Here is a 22,148-nt window from a genome sequence, read left to right on the forward strand (position 1 = left end):
TTGCAACAGCTATGGAAAACCGCACACCTCACCTTCCCCAACGCCACAATCTATATCCCCATACTTAATTTCTCACCTTCCCTAGACCCCTGTAAGATAGCCTCCCTTCACTACCTTAACACCCTCATCTCCACCAAATACAATTTTATACCAGAGATCAACCCCCTTCTGTTTCAGGTCAGCACCAAGGATAACATACATTGGACACCCCGGACGGCGGAGATGTTGTTCAGGTACTGGAAACAACATTTAAACTACTGACGGGGGAGGAAAAGAACCATCTATCTCCCCCTCCATCCAACATAACAAACCTCTGTGCTGCTCTCTCCCTCACACCCGCGCAGCTGGAGATACTGGAAAAAGGACTTACCTTCATCCCCACACCAAAACCCCCCACCCGACCGGAGCTCAGGGGGGACCTCCACACCTTTCACAGGAGGCTTAAGTTACTCGATCACTTCTGGGGAGCACCGGGGCGAGAGCCTGTGCCGTTCACTGGACCGTCCTCCTGGGAACCCTACACCAACACCCTTTCACCCCACATCACCCAACTCATCCAGAAAAATTTAGCAGCACTTACACAATGGCGCCCCCTTGCACACACGCAGCCTAACATTAGCCAGCAACACAAACACATTCTTAAAACATTGGGTAACAACAAACACATAGTCATCAAACCAGCCGACAAAGGGGGCCAGATTGTATTACAGGACAGACATAACTACATATTAGAAGCAGACAGACAGTTAAATAACAACACATATTATGCACCACTCACGCACTCACTACAACTAGAAACACAACAACTTATAAGAGACATCACACATAGCCTACACAACAATCAGTACATCAATGCAAAACAAAAACAATATCTGGACGGTCCGGATGAACCCAGGCCTCGCCTCTTCTACCTGCTCCCCAAGATCCACAAGCCTCCTGTGACCTGGACGGTCCCCTCCGTTATTCCGGTCGGCCGCCCTATAGTCAGCGATTGCGGTTCCGAGTCCTATAACATCACCGAATACATCGACCACTTTATTAACCCACTTTCCCAACTCCACCCCAGTTATCTTCAGGACACCTACCACTTTATCAATAAAATTAAAAACCTCCAGGTACCCGGTCATACCTTTCTCTTCACCATAGACATAGATTCACTGTACACCAATATAGAAACCCCCCTCGGCCTCATTGCCATTCAAGACCTCTTTAGTAAACACCCCGACCCATCCAGACCAGACAAGGAAATCATTCAACTCCTCAGCATCACCCTGACTTGGAACGACTTCACCTTGAATAATAAACATTATCTCCAGCTGTGCGGATGTGCAATGGGCCGAAAATACTCCCCGGCGTATGCAAACATCTACCTGGCCCATTGGGAGAGAACAGCATTCAATAAACTCCATTACAAACCCCTTTTATATTTCCGGTACCTGGACGACATCTTCGGCCTCTGGGACCACACTGAAGAGCACTTTCACACATTTTTGGACATCTTAAATACACATCACCCCAAGATTAAGCTCAAACATACCCTCCAACACCTCTCGGTCGAGTTCCTTGACACCAGGGTCTTCTTTCAAGGATCCAGCGACCAGAACAAGACCCTGGCCACCAAAGTCCACTTCAAGGACACCGACCGGCATGCACTCCTTCATAAATCCAGTTATCACCCCAAACACACGTACAGGGGTCTCATCAAGTCTCAGCTGATCCGGTTCCACAGGATCTGCACCCTCCCGGGCCACGTCGAGGAGGCGACCAGCACCCTCTTTGGCGCATTGAGGCTCAGGGGTTACTCGAGGCGCTTCCTTAGGACGATCAAGGCGGAGGTCGCCGACACCTTCAGAGGCGGCAGGGGCACCCCACAAAAACCGGCCCACTCCCTCGTCCCTTTAGTTTTAACGTTTTCAAACTGCACTCACAATTTTTAAAAACCTATTAAAGATAATTTCCAGGGGACGAGGGAGCACTGTGCCGCCCTGGGGGCCAGTCGTGTGATCTCCGCCTTTCGTAGAAGTAAAAACCTTAAAGATATCCTGGTCCATACGGACCTCAATAAGAGAGAGACCAGGAGGGAAGCGCTTCGAGGTTCGGAGATCGGTTTTATGCGTCTCCCCCACGTTTTTAACCCCCAGAGTAGACTCGATTTTAACTTGGGGCAGGCCCTGCCACCCACAGCCTCCAATGTAGTTTACGCTGTGAGGTGCGGGGCCTGCCACAGGTTGTACGTGGGGGAGACAAAGAATGAACTGCACCTGCGAATCAAGCAACACTTTTATATGATCAACAGGGGGAATGGCACGAGCGTCCTATATGTTCATTTTAAACTCCATGGCTCACACGGTCTCCAGAGTGTGGGCCTGGAGAGCAGCAAGCGGTGGAGCACGGCGCAGCGGCAAGCGGCGGAGAGGAAGTGGATCCACAGACTGGGGACCATAGACCCTCACGGGCTAAACGAAAAATATTAACCCAGTCTGTGGCTCTTTTAAGGCCCCCCCCCCCCCCCCCCCCCCCCCTTTCTTTCTTTTACCTTCTCCCTCCATGGATCGCCCCGTCAGGTTTGTTTCCGTCCCCCCCTTTTACATCTGGGAGCCTTGTCTGCCATACTTTTAACCCACCCCCCCTCCACAGCCCCACCATGGTACCCCTTATATTTGTTATTTATTTTGTCTTTCACGTGTGGGCGTTTTTATAATATTATGCATGGTTCTTTTATCCACCTTTTTCAACCTCTTTAACTGGTTTGTCTATTTATTTATATTATATATCTGTTATTTATATTTCTACCTTAATTTATTTATCTATTTAATTCCCCCCATGGTGGGGCCACACCTCCCCTATACTGCCCTCCTCCCCGCTGGCAGACGAGGCCCCCTTTTGGACGTTTTTTTAGGACTCCTTTCTTATAAAACCCCCCCGCCCCCTCTTTTAACGGCAGTCAGGGGATGATTTTATTGAACACAATTTTACACATTTTTAAAGCACTTATCCCTTTTAACCAGTGTTTCCTTTCCACACCTGCATGGTTTTACCCTTTTTCCCACCCGTTTTAATAGCACTTACCTTTTAGATGTGGTGTCTGTGTATTTTTGCTATATTTTATTTATTATTGTATTATATTATATATTGTGTTATGTTTATGTTTTTATTTATATATTTATTAAGGAAACACTGTGTATTATTTTGTTTTAATTTCTTATCCCCTGCTGTCCGTTTTTATGAATTTTATTTCTAGTCCTTTTAAAACGAGGGTTCCTTCGATGGATGGACCTGTACCCCCCCGGGTTGAACATGGAGCTTTTATCCTGTTTTAACTTTTAACCTCCCCTCCCCTTATAACACTCCCTCTCCAACTGCCCCGCTGGCGGGTGCTCTACTGCGAAGCTGTTTTAACCAAAACATTTTTTACAGTTTTTATTCCTTTCTTTTCCCCTTTTTTTATCTTTTAATTGTTTCAAAACTGTTATTGTGATTTGATTAAAACATACTTCTTAAAACTGTATTCTTTTATTTCTATTTTGTTGTGTTTTAGGGTTGTTTAACCTTCTCATTTATTTTTCCTTTAAATGGTTTGTAAACCATTATTTATTATTTATTATTTTCCATTTACTTTTTAAGGTTAATTTTTAATATTTTATTCTTTTATCCCTTTTATTTATTTTAGGGGTCTTTTATCAAAGCTTGTTTTAAAGGACAGCCCCCTTGTGCCAGTGCCCCTCGTGGCCCTCTTAGGAGGGCCGCGCTTCTCAACAAACCTAACCCTAACCCTAACCCTAACCCACTTTTTACACCCCAAGCAGCGGGCCGGTTCCGTCCTACAAGACATATGACCACTTCGAGAAAGATGAAAGACTGGCACCTCAACATCCACAAAAAATGGGTCATTATGGGAGACTCAAATGTTCATCAACTGCCACCACACACCATCTCTGACCTGCAGATTGATTCCTTTCCAGGGGCCAACTTCAGGAATGCGGAAGGGGTCCTGGAAAATACGACAGCATTTGGCACGGTGGAGAAGATCATTATGTCCTTCGGCATCTGTAACCGGGATCAAAAGGCAAAAGAAACGTCCATCAAGCAACTACAGAGTATGCTGAGAACGGCGAAGCTTAGCTTTCCCGGTGCTGAGATCCTCGTTCCACAGATCAACTTCTCCCACAACCTGACAGCCAAGGAGAAACTCTGCTTAACAGAACTCAACCTACACATTGCATCGTTGAGTGAGTATATTCCCATGTTACCCAGCACTCAATTCAAAACAGAAATAGACAATATTCACTGGACACATGAGACGGCAAAAGCCATGTTTGACCACTGGTCTTCGTTTTTAAATTAAGAGTCCCCACAAGCCTGCCTTCACAGGAGGGGAACAAATCGGTTATCAACTTAACCAAAAATGTAAAATTAACAGCTGAACAACTATCCCTGCTCTCCCGGGGACTCAATTTTATCCCCACTAAGGGCACTAATAAGGATATCTTCCCACAGACTAAGCACGATGTACAACAATATCACAGAAGACTCAAATTAGCTGTGTACTATGAGCATATGCCTCCCACAAAACGACTCCCCTTTATTCTTAAATCAACGTGGACTCCTCCAAAAGCAGTTATTCCACGCGAAATTGAGAATATCATCCAGGCAGACGAGAGACATTTTGACACCAAATTTAAAGTCCATAAAGTCACTCCTAATCTTAGCCAATCTGAAATCAGAGCCCTCACACAATTAAAAGATAACAAACACGTGGTTATCAAACCGGCAGATAAAGGCAGTGCCATAGTGATTTTGGATAGGGAACAATATTTGTGGGAAGGCTACAGACAATTGAACGACTCAAAATATTATGTCAAATTGGATAAACCAATCTACCTGGACACCATCCCCTTAGTGAATAAAATCATAAAATCTTTACATGAGAAAAAGTTCATCAACACTAAACAGAAGCACTATCTTATGGGGGACTCCACACCCAGAGCTAGATTATTCTATATGCTCCCTAAAATCCACAAGGATCCCAACAAATGGAGCTTACCGCATAAAATCCCTCCGGGCCGACCAACTGTCTCAGACTGCAGCAGCGAAACCTACCACACGGCGGAGTAATTGGACCACTTTTTAAATCCTCTCTCCACAACACACCCCAGCTATATTAAGGACACCTATCATTTTGTGGATATCGTGAAGAAATTGAAAATTCCAAATGGAGCCATTCTCTTCACTATTGATATTGACAGCTTATACACTAACATTGACATTCAAGAGGGACTACAAGCCATTAAAAATGCATTTCAAAAACACAGGAACAAAAAGAGGCCAGACAAAGAGCTATTACAATTATTGGAGATAAATTAGACCAAAAATGATTTCCAATTTAATGAGGAATGGTTTCTACAAATTAAAGGAACAGCCATGGGCAAAAAATTTGCACCAGCTTATGCCAACATCTTTATGGCTGAGTGGGAGGCTTCTGCACTGCAGGCCTGTGACAAAAAGCCGCTCCATTATTATAGATACCTGGATGATATCTGGGGAGTTTGGACCCACAACAAACAAGAATTTGACACCTTCCTTAATACCCTCAATACCCACAGGGACTCGATCAAGATTAAATCTACCAGTAGTCTGACTTCTGTGGATTTTCTGGATACGACTAACAATTTAAACTAAACAATTTCCAAAAAACTCAATGTCTGGACATCAAAGTCTTCTTTAAAGAAACTGACACGCATGCTCTCCTGTATAAAACTAGCTTTCATCACAAACATACTTACGCTGGTCTAATTAAATCACAGCTACTTTGATTCCACAGAATTTGCACAGGACAGAAGGATTTTCAGGAAGCAGTCAAAACACTGTTTCGTGCATTGTCCACAAGGGGGTACTCCAGGTCCTTCTGTAGAAAGGTCCTCAAGACTTTTCTAGATGTGAAACCTACAACACTTACCTCTAATCTTCTGCTCATCACCACCTACTCGCCGTCCACAAGGAACCTGTCAAATCAACTCAGAATTCACTTCAATAAATACATCAAAGGGTCTCCCACGTTACAAAACCATAGCATTATCCCAGCGTTTAGAAGGAATAAAAATCTGCAAGATTTTCTGGTAAAGGCTAAAATGCCACCACTTTCTAAACCTAGGCCCAAAATACTCAAGGACTACTTTAAACATCGGCATTGGCTCACCAACAACAGCACAGGGGAAATATTCAAATCCTTAATCCGAGGAGACCCTCACACAAAAAACTGTTTACATTATTTCATGCGAACAGTGTTCCTTGAAATATGTGGGTGAAACAGGGAATATGCTCGCTACACGCTATGCCCAACACAAATATAACATCACCAGGAGAAAGAAGATGGCCACACCACGGGTCAAACACTTTCTCCTCCATGGACTGGCATCATTAACTACAACAGTAGTTGAGTGCAAAGACACCTGGACCACGGCCCAAAGGAAAACTGCGGAGAAAAAATGGATCGCTAGACTCGGCACCAAGGAACCGCAGGGCCTAAATGAACATTGAGGACCTCGGAGCTGGGCTCGGTGATGGACAGTACATCGGGGGCGGGGCTGTTTTTTTACAGCACTGTTCCCCAAAACCCTAATCCTAAACCTAACCCTAACCCTAACCCTTAGAGAAACAAGCCAAAGTATAAAGACTTTAACTTACTGTTGCCAGTAGGTGGCGCTATGACTATGATTCAAAATTGGCTTGCAGATGTCTTCAGGCCTGGAGTTTAATCAAACATGTGAAATCTGGTAAAGATCTGATGATGCGGAGTTGAGTTACATCAGTTTATTCGTTCATGGCGAAGGATCGAAATTCGCAGAGCCGCCACGTCGCCATGCTTCGACAACTTCCTACAATTTTCACAATGAAGCATTATCAACGTCTTAAGGCTTTTGTGACAAAATTTGAGAGGGATCCGATTAATCTGTGAGCAGTAGGGTGTCAAAGTACACAACCTATGACTTCCTGTTGCCACTAGGTGGCGCTATTACTAGGATTCAAAATTGTCATATACATGTGTTCAGGGTCAGGATGTTATGACATATGACAAATTTGGAGCAGATTAGGCAATGTACAGCCGAGTTACAACAACTTCCTGTTTCATGGCGAATGGTGTTTTTTTGCCGCAACTTTTTGATCTTTGAGTATTGTTTCACTGCCAAGGTCTCAAGAGCATACTGACCAAATCTGAAGGCAATCGGGTTTAATCTCTACGAGGAGTTCGTTAAATTACGGTGCCTTGAAACGGTTCAAAAACGTCATCAAATTCAAAATGGCCGACTTCCTGTTTGGTTTAGGATATACCTCCTTTTGACTTTTTTGTACGTCCCATCACGTTCCACATACCTACCAAATTTCATACAGCTAGGTCAAACCCAAAGTTGGGGCTGCTCTGTAGGGGGCGCTATCGAGCCAAAATGTCATGCCGCAGCTGGACACCCCAATAATACTGGAATTTTCACCACGATTGAATTTTGTGCCAAATTTCAAAAGATTCCCAGTATCACAAGCACCTCCTTTTTGCGATGAAACTGGTACGATAATAATAATAATAATAATAATAATAATAATAAAAAACATTAGAATAACAATAGGTCCTCCGCTCCGACTACGTCGGTGCTCGGGCCCTAATAATAATAAAAAACATTAGAATAACAATAGGTCCTCCGCTCCGACTACGTCGCTGCTCGGGCCCTAATAATAATAATAATAATAATAATAATAATAATAATAATAATAATAATAATAAAAAACATTAGAATAACAATAGGTCCTCCGCTCCGACTACGTCGGTGCTCGGGCCCTAATAAAAAACATTAGAATAACAATAGGTCCTCCGCTCCGACTACGTCGGTGCTCGGGCCCTAATAATAATAATAATAATAATAATAATAATAATAATAATAATAATAATAATAAAAAACATTAGAATAACAATAGGTCCTCCGCTCCGACTACGTCGGTGCTCGGGCCCTAATAAGTATGTGTTCGGCATTGTAGACACTCTGAGGGATACTTGTCAAAGTATTAGTGATAATGAATAGTAGGGAAATAGATATATATATATATATATATATATATATATATATATATATTTTTTTTTTTTACAAATATGTGGTGGTGGTGCCACCTGACATTTTTTAGTTGAAGTTAAAAAATACTGTTAAAAATATATATAACCACTTTCAAAAGTGAACAAATGAGACCTTATTTTGTGAGGTTAAACACATTGTTCACAAATATGCATGACATTCAATTTGAAAAGAGTTATTTGTGGTTGACCCGTGTGTGTGTGTGTGTGTGTGTGTGTGTGTGTGTGTGTGTGTGTGTGTGTGTGTGAGAGAGTGTGTGTGTGTGTGTGTGTTCTCTGATTTAAAGATGCAACAGAAATATTGTAATAAAACACATCATCTCTAATTCAGAGTCCTACCTGAGATCCACAACAACAACGACAGCAGCATCATCAACAGGTCATCCATGACGTCCAGGTGGACTGTCTCTCTGCCCGTCTGTCTCTCTGATTGTCTCATGTGCTGTCCTCAGTTTATGTCTGCGTACAGGACGAGGTGGAGCTTTACTGAGACTCGTCTTTAGTTTTACAGATCATATTCACATCTTTCTGAACTGCGGTTGTGTGAAACTGATTATATCTGATTTCACAAGAAGCTGCTGACTGACTGCAGACATAGGAATGTTTCCATGACAACCAGGACAGGCTGAGATGTATATCAGATTAATGCTGTCGGTGTTTTCTCATCATTTCCGATAGATGTGTTAACATCAGCAGCTACAGCTACTAACTACTACTACTACTACTACTACTACTAGTCAGGAACTCTAAAATACTTCAATTTATTAGCTGTTGATATGGTGGTATTTGGTTTTTGTTCATTTGAATATTAATCAAAGTTCCAAATTGATAGTTTAGTATTAGCAATGTTATGAGTCTACCTTAAATGGCTGTAATGTTCCTTTGGTAAAAAATGTGATTTCCTGTTAATTACATTGTATCATTTTGATAATAAATAATTACTTTTAGTAGACATTTTCATTCCTTTTTGAACTACTGAACCAACATCATTGTGGTTCCCCATTATTATTGAAATCTAATGTTTTTAAATATTGAGTTCTATTGATAACATTTATTATATTTGTCATTTCCTAACAACCAGACCAGCTCAAACTTCAACATAATGGTGTCCCGTGTGAGACGTAGTACTGTTTGTAATCATCCATAATAGTGATTTCATAACTGTGAAATATTCATTGGTCAATGCCAACATTTTAGATTCCACTTCTAAACTTAAAAAAGTGTTTAAATTCATTAGAACTAAACACAACGGTGTCGTCCGCATAGAAACTATATTTTGTATTAAAAAGTTTAATTTGTCAGAATTTTATAAAGATAAAATACAAAAAGAATCCCTCTCTCAATGATCTCTTATGGCCCACTACAAGTGTGTGGTGGGGTCTGTTTTCTCTGTTCTTCGGGATGTTTCTGGGTGTCATGTGTGTCCTCCAGTCAAAGTACCGATCCACATTCAGAGTGAACAGTGACGGTTTGAATTCAAGCAGTGACTACAACAACCAGCTATTACTACAACACATGTGCACAAAATAATCACAGAACGTGCTGCTTAAAATATAAGAGTTTACTTCTTTACCATCCCTGATTAACACCAATGCTGTCCACGTGTTCACTGAGGGGTTTGTTTGCCCATTTCGTGGAGCTTCAATGATTATTAAATGGATTACCTTCAATTCAGCAATTAAATCATCAATAAATTATATTGTTATATTCAGTTATTCAGCGATTTCAACATTCGTTGCCTTAATGGAAGACTATGAGACTTCTTTAACCCTTGAAATGAGAAATAAAGAGTTGTGTCTTCCTATATTGTTCATTTCATTATCAATTAAATAGTCACAACATTAAGTGTTTGTTCAGGGTGGTCTTAAACAAAAGTTCAAATTCATGTATTTTCCTCCTCTGTTAGAGACTTCATTATTTATGTATTTTTTTTAGGTAAAAGACACACAAAATCACACAGAAAATCAGTTTATATACAAACAAGTTTTATGAAAAAATAGTTTGAACTAACATGAACTAACAGAATCAGAATGTGAGGAATCCTGATTCAGATTTTCTTCCCGCTTTCAGAAAAAAAAAAAAAAAAAAGTTACAAAAAGTAAAAACATTTTAGAAAGGTTCGACAACTTAAATAAATAAACAAATGATGAGGAATGTCTCTTTACTAAAGAAATATAACAGAATGTACAAAATATATATATATAAAAATATATATATACACACACAAATATAATACTGAATATTTGCATTGACTGTGCATTTAACACCCAGAGACCGAGGGCAGAGAGAAGACATTGTAGTTTATCAACACAAAACATTTAACAACAGAAACAATCAACCAACCGTCTCCATAAACCGACACTGTAGAAAAATAAAGCTTTGCCTGAAGAGGGGAGCAGACATATTCAAAAAAACATATGTTTTCCGACTCCTGATCTGCAGCTTTTCAAACTCAAGGCACTCTGAACACGAACCCTCGACGAGTGTCGAGCCTCTACGAGGGGCTGCTCCGTCCCTCATGAACAGCAGGGGGGCGCTGAGGAGCACACAGAGTCACTCAGAAAAAAAACCAAAAAAAAAACAACTCTTCCCAGCAGCCAAACGCTGACCAATCAGAGGCTCTGCTGGCTGGGGGAGGAGTCAGGTGTGATGGCGTTGTCGGTGTCGGCGGCGTCCGTGCGCTGCCCGTCGCTGCCGGTCACCCACGTGTGGAGGAGGATCTGCTCCAGGGTCGGCCGGTCTGACGGCTGCTGGCTCAGGCACCAGCCAATCAGCTGCTGGCACTCTGAAGTAAAAATAAACAAGGAGGAGATGAAGAACACTCATCTCTGGTTTTGTTCAGACGTCGATGTAAAAACCTGGTCGCGTGATCTCGTCACGCTCCGGCTCACCTGAGGAGACGTCGCGTCTGAAGTAGATCCGTCCTCTCAGGATCTCCTTGTCCTGTTGGAAGGGGATGTCCCCGCACACCATGTCGTACAGCAGCACGCCGAGAGACCACACTGTGGCCGAGCGACCGTGGTACCGATGGAACCGGATCCACTCCGGAGGACAGTACACCAGCGTGCCTGGAGGGAGGAGAGTTACATCACTACAGGTACAGTGTGTGTCAGAGTGGAGCAGGAAGTGACGGATCACCATCGTGCGGGAAAATACTCCCGGAGACGCTGACAACATTACAGAACCGGTGCATGATGGGACGGTAGTCACTGACCCAAAACACCTTTCCGATATTTTAAAACGTCCAGATTTTCAGAAACAATCCCCACAGCTCTTCAGATTCTCTCAGCTGATCGGACTCACCATTGAACTCGGTGAAAGCCTCGTCTTTGAGGAGGGCCCCCGAGCCGAAGTCGATCAGTTTGAGCTGCCCGGTCCTCAGGTCCACCAGCAGGTTCTCGTCCTTGATGTCTCGGTGGACGACGCCGCAGCCGTAGCAGTGACGTACCGCCTCCAGCACCTGCAGGAAGAAGCCGCGCGCAGCCGCCTCGTCCAGCGCGCCGCGCTCCGTGATGTAGTCGTACAGGTCCTGGCTCAGCTCGGGACGCTCCATCACCATCATCCAGCCGTCCGCCTGCTCCCACCAGTCCAGCAGACGCACCACGCCGTCGAACGCCCCGCCCACTTTCTTCAACATCACCACCTCCAGAGGAACCACAGTGCCACACTGAGGAAGAAACGGATCATCAGCTCGCTGTGCATGAATTAAAATGCATGCAATTACTAAATGTGGGACAAATTAAGTCTTTTGTGCTGGTAAATAATGCGTTTTAATTGTTCATTGTTGTCATCTTGTACACGGGCATTTTTCATAAAAGGATGAATGAACTAACATAGTAGCTGAAGTGGTGGTTAAACTGACAGGAAGTTGTTATACAACAGTTATATCTGCATGTATGATCTCACCAGAGAGCCCCACCCCGTCACTCTGTCTCTGCACACGTGCTTCACAGCAACCTGCATGTAAACAAACGCCATCAACACACCGTACAGTTATAACATACTATATAAGAGGGTAGACGATGGTTATCTGTAAAAACACATCATAAACTGCCATAATATCAATCTCTGACTGTTAACAGTCACACAAAGCTCTTTGTTTTTCTTCAATAGTGAATTAAAAAGCATTCCCCCACCAGTTTTTGGGTAATTTCATAAAAATATGATCAATCATGTAACTATTACCGTTTCCTCAAAGAGAATAAAGCGAAGTAACACGATTGATTTTCACTATAAGAGGAAGTGTAAGCGTCACAGACGATGTTTCTTTGTGAAAACAAAGACCACATGCCAGGCACACCCGGGATGAGTCAAGTTACACAGCTGACATGAGGGGAAACCGGAAGTAAGGTGGAATAGTCACCGCTTTCCAAATAAAAGCACAAAGTCAAACCATAATGCGCAGTTGGTTTTCACACATGGGAATTTACCTCGGTGTTTTGGTTCTGAACAATAAATATATGAAGAGAAAATTAAATGAAGTAAGAAAAACATCACGAAATAGAAATGTAGGTAAATAAGAAAGTAGAATATGGGAAAAAAAACTAATATATGTGAAATATATCTGTTATCTACAACAGCTAGGATAATCGAAAGATGTTTTAGTTTTAGTCAATTTACAATTCAAATAACTTTTGCTAATATTTTGTAACGCTTTAGTGCTGCTTTTATTTTTGAAGGCAGAAACCGGAAGCCCAGCCGCCTGCGGTGTGTGTAGCTTGACGCGTGCTCGCCCAGCAGCGGCCATGTGCTGTGGGACCAAAACAAAGCGGCTCTCCGCGCTCTTCTTACCGGCAGCCCGTCGGAGAGGCGCACGGCCGAGTAGACGGTGCCGAACCCCCCCTTGCCGAGCACCGAGCCCAGTCGGTACAGCTTCTCAAACGGCTGCGTCTCCTCCGCTTTGACTAAAGAATAAATACAAATAAAAGATATTATATACACACACACACACACACACACACACACACACACACACACACAAATGATTCACACCGATCCAGTGGCTGAGTGTTGTGAGTTTATTTGGGGACAACAAACTAACTTGATTCTGGATAGCATACAGTCCAACAATGACAATAGTAGTGTATATAGCTTGTAAAATAGTGTGTATAAAGCGGTCAACAAAAAATAAGGCTCCCTCTCTCACCCCCTCTCCTTCCATTCCTTCCACCAGACCAACATCACTGAACCAATGATAACCCCATTGTGGCCATCCCCAACACCATGTGACTCAATTACCGGAGGTGTACCGGAAGTGACAAAAAAGTTTATACAAAAAGACACAGGCCATACCTAGCTCCTACAGTCACGCTGCAGCACACATCCAGTCTGGGTCTAAAAATGTGTGAATTTAAATTATAATTTAGATTCACACATTTGTTTTAACCTCTACGACGTGAACACGTGATGCTCGGAAGACATCGGCTGAGTGAATTTAAGGTGTTTTTTTTAAAGTTAGTTTTAGGACCGTTACCTTGCTGCAGCTTCGCCGGCACATCCATGCTGGACTTAAGAGAGCAGCATGCTGCTCGTGGCTTCTCCCAAAAAAAACCTTCTAGTTGAAACATTTAACTATGGTGTCTGTAGCAGAAAGTATGAGAAAGAAGAAGGCTTTGAACGTTGAAGAAGTTTAACAGGATTTGAAGATTTTCTCCATAGATATCCCATTCAAAACAAATTGCAAAAAGATTAATATTATAGTTTAAAGATTACAAATATGAATTCATATCACCCTCTCCTGAAAGAGCTGAACATTTTGATATTCTAACGGTTTCTGTGGCTTAAAATATGTCAGCAGTAGTGATATTTGTAGTAGTAGTAGTAGTAGAAGTTGCAGTTGTAGTAGAAGTATTATTATTAGTAGAAGTACTAGTAGCTTTAGAATAAGTACTAGTCGTAGCAGTAGTGATATTTGTAGTAGTAGTAGTAGTAGTAGAAGTATTATTAGTAGTAGAAGTATTAGTAATTAGAAGAAGTAGTAGAAGTAGTAGTATCAGTTGTCGTAGTAATAGCTGTAGTAGTGGTCGTAGTATTTAATATAACAGTAGTAGTAGTCGTAGTAGTAGTAGAAGTACTATAGCAGTCGTACTAATAGCTGTAGTAGTATTAGTACTGGTAGTAGCATGAATAGCAGTAGTAGTAGTAGCAGTTGTAGTATAAGTAATTGTAGTGGTAGGAATAGCAGTAGTGGTAGTAATAATATTGATAGTAGCAGTAATAGTAATAGTAGTAGTAGCAACAGCAAAAGTTGTAGTTGAAGTAGTAGTAGTAGTATTAGCAGTAGCAGTAGTAATACTAGAAATATTAGCAGCAGTAGTAGTAGTTGTCACAGTATTAGTAAGAGCATTAATTATTTCAACAAAAAAGCCTCATTTTGAGCTTAATGTTTAAATACAGTTAATCCATGGGGCTTTTATTTTGAAAGAGTTGGGCTGGGTGGGGGAGAGAGGAGAGGAGACAGAATGTATGAAACACACAAACAGAGGTTATTAAATGACAGGATTCATTCACAGAAAGGGAGAGAGAGAGAGACAGGCAGACAGACAGACAGATGGACTGAGTGTGTAGAGAGAGACAGACAGACAGACAGTCAGATGGACTGAGTGTGTAGAGAGAGACAGACAGACAGACAGACAGATAGACTGAGTGTGTGGGAGAGAGAGACAGACAGACAGACAGTCAGATGAACTGAGTGTGTAGAGAGACAGACAGACAGACAGAGAGAGAGAAAGAGAGTGTGTGTGTGTGTGTGTGTGTGTGTGTGTGTCACTGGTTCCCATGGTGATGACGCAGCGGTTGGAGAGTCTGTGAGTCTGTGTGTTTATAAACATCAGTAATTAGCTCAAGCACGAACACCTGTGAGCCTGGCAGCCTTTTCATAAGAAAAAGACTGGAAAACACCTGTCAAACAAAACCACAAACCCCCATAACCATAGCCCCTATTTTTCCAATATTAATACTGGAGAGGGAGGATGACTTGAAGAACAGATCATGCGAAAATTGTGTCTGTAGTGTAAAAAAAAGTGGCTTCAATGGCAATTTAAAAATGGGGTACGGTTGTCTGTGCAAGACTTTTTTGAAGTACGTTTTAACATTGGGGTCTATGGAGGAGAAAGTTGGTTTTCCTCTCAATTAAAGGCTTTTGTGCCAAATGTGTAAATCTGTGGGATTCCACAGTCATTTGTCTACGACAAGGACAAGATTAGCTACGTTTCCATCCAAAAATTATGCATGAAGAGTGAAAATTGAGGAGTTAGTGGCAAAAGACAAATATTTTTTTCACAGGAATCTCAAGCTCCTCTTCACTCTAGCGGTGACATCACGCACTCTAAGCTGCGCAATACACACCCATTATAAAAGCAGAAAAGGACTGAAAAAAACATAAAAGCAAAATTGCTACAGTTCAAAAAGTGTAAAAGATATCAAAATAATTATAACATACAATCATTGATCAGGGTTTACTCAACATTCAAAAGTTTAAATGGTGTCTGTAGCTGAAAGTATGAGGAAGTAGAAGGATTTGAAAGTTGAACAAGTTTAAGAGGATTTAAAAATATTCTCCATAGACATCCCATTCAAAAAATAGGTTGCAAAAAGCTTCATAATTCAAAAAGTTGAAAGATTGGAAATATGAAGAGACACAGCACACATGAGCTGAAAGAGCTGAACATTTACATAGTTGAACGGTTTCTGTAGCTTAAAAACTGAAGAAGAAGAAGAGTTTCAAGCGCGACGGAAGAAATAGCGGAATAAAGATTCGAAGAACAGTACTTGGAATGCTGAATCAGCATTCCAACAATAAAGATTCGAAGAACAATACTTGGAATGCTGAAATTGAGTTTGGTGAGCGTAACTCTAGGCTCTAGGCTATCAAGAAAAGAAAGAGGACAGGAGTGGGGTTGTATTGAAGACCAACTCTGACTGGATGATCTGTGAAACCTGACACTCTGAGTTGAAGAGACCACCACCTGACCTGGGAGTGTCTAAGAGTGTCGGAGAAAGTACACAAAAATTAAATGCAAAGATTTTTTTTCCGGTTTCATACTACAATATCAACAAGGCCATCTTTCCATCTACATGGACTGGAGAGGGGCGATGAAAATGTGAAAAGGAGTGTGCAGGATGGTGAGAGAGGAAAAGTATGATGGCATGGAAGAGAGGGGAAGGATAAAGGTATGAAGAGACATGAAATAATGTCAGAACAAAAACAATCTGTCTTTTCTCTGATAATGATCAACAAGTCTGCCCAACAAATGGAAATGCTTGAGAAAAATGGTTGCTAATCCATTTCTGGTCAAAACAACTCAAGTCAAAACCTCTAGCATCCCTAAAACATGGGGGGAAATAATGAAAGTGATAAGAATATTAACATTTACGTTATCTCATCATTGTTTGTTCTTTAAATTTCCATGATGACAGCGGGCTCACTTTGGGGGTCACGTTGCCCCCCTGAGCTGCTCAGCCAATCAGAGTATGGGGTTTGGTAAAGCTTCTCAGAACGGCCCACCTCTGGCCTGTCGACACTCATCTTCAGACACGGTAAAAGCAGGTCCCTCTCTCTCTGTGTTTACCTCCGTTACTTTTAATGGAAATTGAATGAAAAAAAGTGTGACACCTCTCTGCAATTAGCGCAATCATTTGCGCCCTGTCAGTTATGTGAACTGATACAGTAGTGTGTCAGTGGAATTATTCATTAGAATTAGTTGCTTCGCCTGGTTTAAGTGTTTGAACCGTCAAAGTTTTCCTGTTTTGTCACGCTTTTAGAAAGTTTGGACTTTAAAAAGGCATTACATGTTTACCCCAAACGTCTGCGCAGATTCAAGACGGGGGGAGGAGGAGGGGGGGCTGCGCCATTGTTAGAGGTGTTAGAGGAGGTTGCTGATTCATGAAGCATATCGGGTCAGAGTTAGGTAAGGGTGTGATAACCACCATGACTGAATCGGTTTCCTATCACAGACAATCTTTCTGCTTTGACCGTGTTTCTCCAAACTTTATTCTTTCCAGATTGCTCAAGTGAAGAGAAGACAATGGCAGAAGAAACTAAGAAGTAAGATTTGGTTGTGTCGTTAATGTTCCCTTCAGTGGATTTCTCTGCATTTTGAGTTGAAGAATTCCTTATTTCAATGTTAATGAAATGTTCATTTCAATAATAATTCAATGTCCAACCTTTTGTCATCATCTTGAAGGTCCCCACAGGTGGAACATCTGGGTCATCACCAACACCAGAGGATGGACTTTCAGGGGATAATATCTCTGTGTTGCTCTCAAAGTCCAGGCTTGTTTCCTATAAGGGAAAAACAAAACAATATAAAGCACTGGCAGTAGTTACTGTTATACATTGAAGAAGGATATGAAACCCTTGTAGTTTTAAGTAAAGGTACATGATAACAACACAGCGGTGAATGTATGGTTGGGACCATGTTTGCCATTTTTTCCCATGTGATGAAAATATGACAACCTAACTCATTCTGATACAAACTGTACATTATAAAAAAGTGAATGGGCTGCAAACAAGCAGATATCAAGAGTAGATACATGCTGCAAGTTCCAAATGCAGTAGATTTTCCCATTAGTAACAATGGCAAAGTAAAATGTGAGGCGCTGCCCAGGTGTAGACATTGTAGCCAAATGTTAGGTTTGGTGAATGCATATAGCTTGCACACAACCACTAATGAATTATTTTGTCTCAAAACACCCACAACTCAAATATAGTGCAATCTCATTGTAGCTGCACATATAGCTGGGGCTCTACCCAATGTCATTTTTTGACATTTGTTTGAGGTTTACGGATGAAGCTCAGAATGTCTGTCATCTGCTTATGTCGTCATCACCCAAAAAATGTATTTCTCAAACAAAATTGTCATTGAATGAAGTGATTCATCAAATGAAATGAGGTAGTCCTTTTTATTAAATGAACTTCCTTGAATGAAAATAACTTTTGTTCACAAAATGACATAACAATAGGTGCAGAGTGCCGTGGTGCTTGCTGTCAATGAGAGAGAGAGTGACAGAGAGAGGGGAAGGGAAGGTAAAAGGTGGACTATTGCATGCAATGTTCCTTTAACTTTCTTTTGCTATACTGAATAGTTTGAAGCTTTTAAGCATCATTCATAACGTTGACACTCAAGTTACTAATATTAATAACTTACAGAAACATTGAATGCAATAGTACACCTTTCACCTTCTTTCTCACTCACACACACACAGCGAGTGACGCAGTCCTCATCTCTGTAATTGTCCAGTCCAAAACTCAAAATTGATTGAAAAAAGAACATGTTTTATTGAACAAACTATTGTGCATCAATCCATATCTTTTTGGAGTTAAGGCTTTCGCTTTTGATTATACGCAAATCTTTTATTTGCGTATAATAGTTGTGTAGAATGGAGTTTGGAGTTTGTAAAAATGTGTTAGATTGTACGTTTTACCCAGATCTTTTATTTTTTGGAGGGATATTCATATTCATAAATTGTACACATGCATAAATGGACTTTTTTCAACGATAAATGCTACAGCGGACCCGAATTCGGGTCCGTCGGGCTTAAACACAATGAATGAATAGACATGCAAAAAAAAAAAAGCAGTGGAGAATTCAAATGTTGATTTAGAATTTGCCTATCATCTTTTATGATTGAAGATTTGAAGCTTCCAACTCTACAGTACAGCCAGCAAGTAATCGTTTCTGATTACCTGGGTGGATACTTGCATTGCAACTGGCAAGTAACAATAACAGGGTGAAGTAAACTAGGAGGCCTGTCATTAGGGACAGGACCAGTTCAAAGGGTTTGTTTGACACTTACCAAGCTCGTGGAAGCTGCAAGTGACTCAGATGAAAGTTCTGATAGTGATGAGATCTCCCCATCTTTGTTTGGACTTCCTGAGGGCTAAAACAGCAGGGAGAGAGGCAGATACAGAGGACACATGTATTAGCATTTCTCAAAAAAATGAGTTTCAGAAAGAGAAAAATAGAAAAAGTGTTTAGTGTGTCAACATTAAAAATTGCAGTTCTCTGTCTCTCCCTTCGCCCTTTCTAATTGTTTCACTGCTATGAACTGGTCTGCTTGCATCAAGGAGAGAAAGAGAAAAAGAAAGAGACACACCGAGAGATAGAGATAGTGTGTGTGTGTGTGTGTGTGTGTGTGAGAGAGAAGAGGAGAGTGTGCATGATAGAGCTAGCTGTCATGGAGAGCTAATTAAACCTTTAAATGTGTTCGTTAAAGAATGGGGTTTGATGTTTAATTTCCAATTCAATTTGTTTCTTATATAAATGTATTATTTCAATCAGAGGATCGGCAGTTTGAACCCTGGCTCCTGCTCCACCAGTCGCATGTCGATGTGTCCTTGAGCAAGACACTTCACCCTGAAATGTCTCCCGTAGCTGTGCCTACGGTGTGATAGAATCTGAATTGGAAGTCGCTTTGGATAAAAGCGTCTGCTAAATCACTGTCATGTAATGTGTGAGTTTTTCAGGTCAAAGAGGCAAAGTATATAGAATTTGGGGGAAGATATGCATTTCCATCTATATATAACATACCAGCCATGAAGGCCAGGTTAAAATAACCTATCAGGAGGCTGTCATATGGGACAAACTAAAAGCACTACTTGTTTGACACTTACCAAACACTTGGAAGACTCCAGTAGCTCAGATGGAAGGCTTGGTGCTGATGAGGTCTCCCTCTCTGGGTTTGGACTTCCTGAGGACTAAACACCAGAGACAAACACATATTACCATTTCTCCAGAACAAGACGTTCACAAAGAGCTGAAGAGCCAGATCTCTACACTCATACACACATTTTCTTTATTACTAAAACTAAAACATAATGTGCAGGAGGCCCCATTGAAAAGTCTTTGTAATTTAAGGTCAGATGTTCAAGTCTTGGTTCTATGAATACTGTATCACTTTTTAAAGAGCCCCACCATCATTACCAAATAACCTTATCAATGCAGTCAACCGACAGCAACTTCAATTACATTTATATTACCACTTAAACACTAAATCATATTTACTAACCCTAACCCATTTCCATGATTCTAGGGTGATAACATCTTAAAATATGACAACCTACATTCAAAGCTTCATTCAAAAACCCCAATAAAAGCTTAGAATGTAAAAAAACGGACATTCAGTGCAGCCTTACCACCCGCCCACAAATAGTATAATAGCTTACTAATATTGGCGTTACCTAATATTCATCTGCAACTGTCAAGAATTATCGTCTTTAAAACCTATTAAGCCCTATGCCTATTTGTAGGCCTCTCCTCGATTTTTGCATACCCATAGTAAAGAGAGTGATTTTCGTCTAAATATAAGGTGTATTTTAATAGTTTTTATATTTTAGAAAGCTGACACTTGTGAGATTTGTTCAGATTTGTAAATATCAGTATATATGTTACTGGTTAAGAGTACATTAAGATGGAACACAGCACAAATTGAAATTCTTTATCTCCGATTATAAATTAATCCAATTTCGATAAGATATATTTTTTTAATGTTGTAGTTGAAAGCTCAAACCTCTCCCAGATCATAGCCCAATAGGTTGAGAGTCTCTCTGCACAATGTTTTCTTTGATAAAGGGAAGCATTCAAGCGCTAGAGAGGTTTGAGTGCAGAGATTTCAGCCAAGGGCAACCAAAATGTAATTTTGTTCCAGCTGTTCCATTGTAATTTTATATAGTATATAATTATATATTTCACTTTCTTTATGACTAATAGTGTTCAATCTATCATATGCAGCAGTTTGGCATCATTTAGAGAGCCTGGATCCTCTCTGAGCCTGTTTATGTCTGTCATCCATGGGATTTTCTCATCTGGCTTCCAGTCCAGGTCTCCTAGCTCAGCCTATGGTTGGTCGATTTCAGTCAATGGACCCTCCTTAGAAGCGTCTGAGTCCTGGCTATTTAACAAACACACCGTGGCGCGTCACCTGAAACCTGCGCAAAAGATCGCCAGAAATCGATCCCTTCCCCCCACGGCGCCTTGCTAGACAGACCCTTGTTTCTACACGGGGACATTTCAGCGACGCACCGGAAATAGGTAGAAATATTGTTGACGGAATTAAGGGAGATTTACAGCAGAACAACGAAAAGGGAAAAAGCTTTGGATGATTTTGAAGGATATTACGCATTGTGTTTCTGGTGTTTGTTTGCTCACAGCTTTGTGAGGGTTTACCGGAGAGACGATCTAATGGTAGTTCTGGAATCTGTGTCGAATGTTCGTGCTTTTTGCTATCTCGGTTGCCTATGCTAACCGTTAGCTTTGTGATGCTAACTCGGAGAAGAGCGAGTTATGGCTAGAAATACGTGATTTTGTGATAAATCTTTTATTTGCGAAAAATAGTTGTGTAGAATGGAGTTTGGAGTTTGTAAAAATGTGTTAGATTGTACGTTTTACCCAGATCTTTTATTTTTTGGGGGGATATTCATATTCATATTCATAAATTGTACACATGCATAAATGGACTTTTTTCGACGATAAATGCTACAGCGGACCCGAATTCGGGTCCGTCGGGCTTAAACACAATGAATGAATAGACATGCAAAAAAAAAAAAAGCAGGGGAGAATTCAAATGTTGATTTAGAATTTGCCTATCATCTTTTATGATTGAAGATTTGAAGCTTCCAACTCTACAATACAGCCAGCAAGTAATCGTTTCTGATTACCTGGGTGGATACTTGCATTGTAACTGGCAAGTAACAATAACAGGGTGAAGTAAACTATTAGGAGGCCTGTCATTAGGGACAGGACCAGTTCAAAGGGTTTGTTTGACACTTACCAAGCTCGTGGAAGCTGCAAGTGGCTCAGATGAAAGTTCTGATAGTGATGAGATCTCCCCATCTTTGTTTGGACTTCCTGAGGGCTAAAACAGCAGGGAGAGAGGCAGATACAGAGGACACATGTATTAGCATTTCTCAAGAAAATGAGTTTCAGAAAGAGAAAAATAGAAAAAGTGTTTAGTGTGTCAACATTAAAAATTGCAGTTCTCTGTCTCTCCCTTCGCCCTTTCTAATTGTTTCACTGCTATGAACTGGTCTGCT

At 41.2% G+C, this 22,148-nt stretch overlaps 1 protein-coding gene across 1 annotated transcript; it reads right to left on the minus strand.

Moving 5' to 3' along the window:
• Positions 1-10,046: 10,046 nt before the first annotated feature.
• LOC137888791 (serine/threonine-protein kinase pim-3-like) lies at positions 10,047-21,915 on the minus strand. Its single transcript, XM_068732286.1, has 7 exons — positions 21,887-21,915; positions 17,282-17,399; positions 12,908-13,020; positions 12,023-12,073; positions 11,420-11,783; positions 11,008-11,184; positions 10,047-10,901 (listed from the first exon to the last, which is right to left on the minus strand). The coding sequence occupies exons 2-7, from the start codon at positions 17,292-17,294 to the stop codon at positions 10,729-10,731; spliced, it is 891 nt and encodes a 296-aa protein (XP_068588387.1). The 5' UTR covers positions 17,295-17,399; positions 21,887-21,915; the 3' UTR covers positions 10,047-10,728.
• Positions 21,916-22,148: the final 233 nt, after the last annotated feature.

Source organism: Cebidichthys violaceus, unplaced genomic scaffold (assembly GCF_023349555.1).
Source record: "Cebidichthys violaceus isolate CVI_PGR_0920_01 unplaced genomic scaffold, fCebVio1.0.p SCAF_107, whole genome shotgun sequence".
Lineage (NCBI taxonomy): Eukaryota > Metazoa > Chordata > Actinopteri > Perciformes > Stichaeidae > Cebidichthys > Cebidichthys violaceus.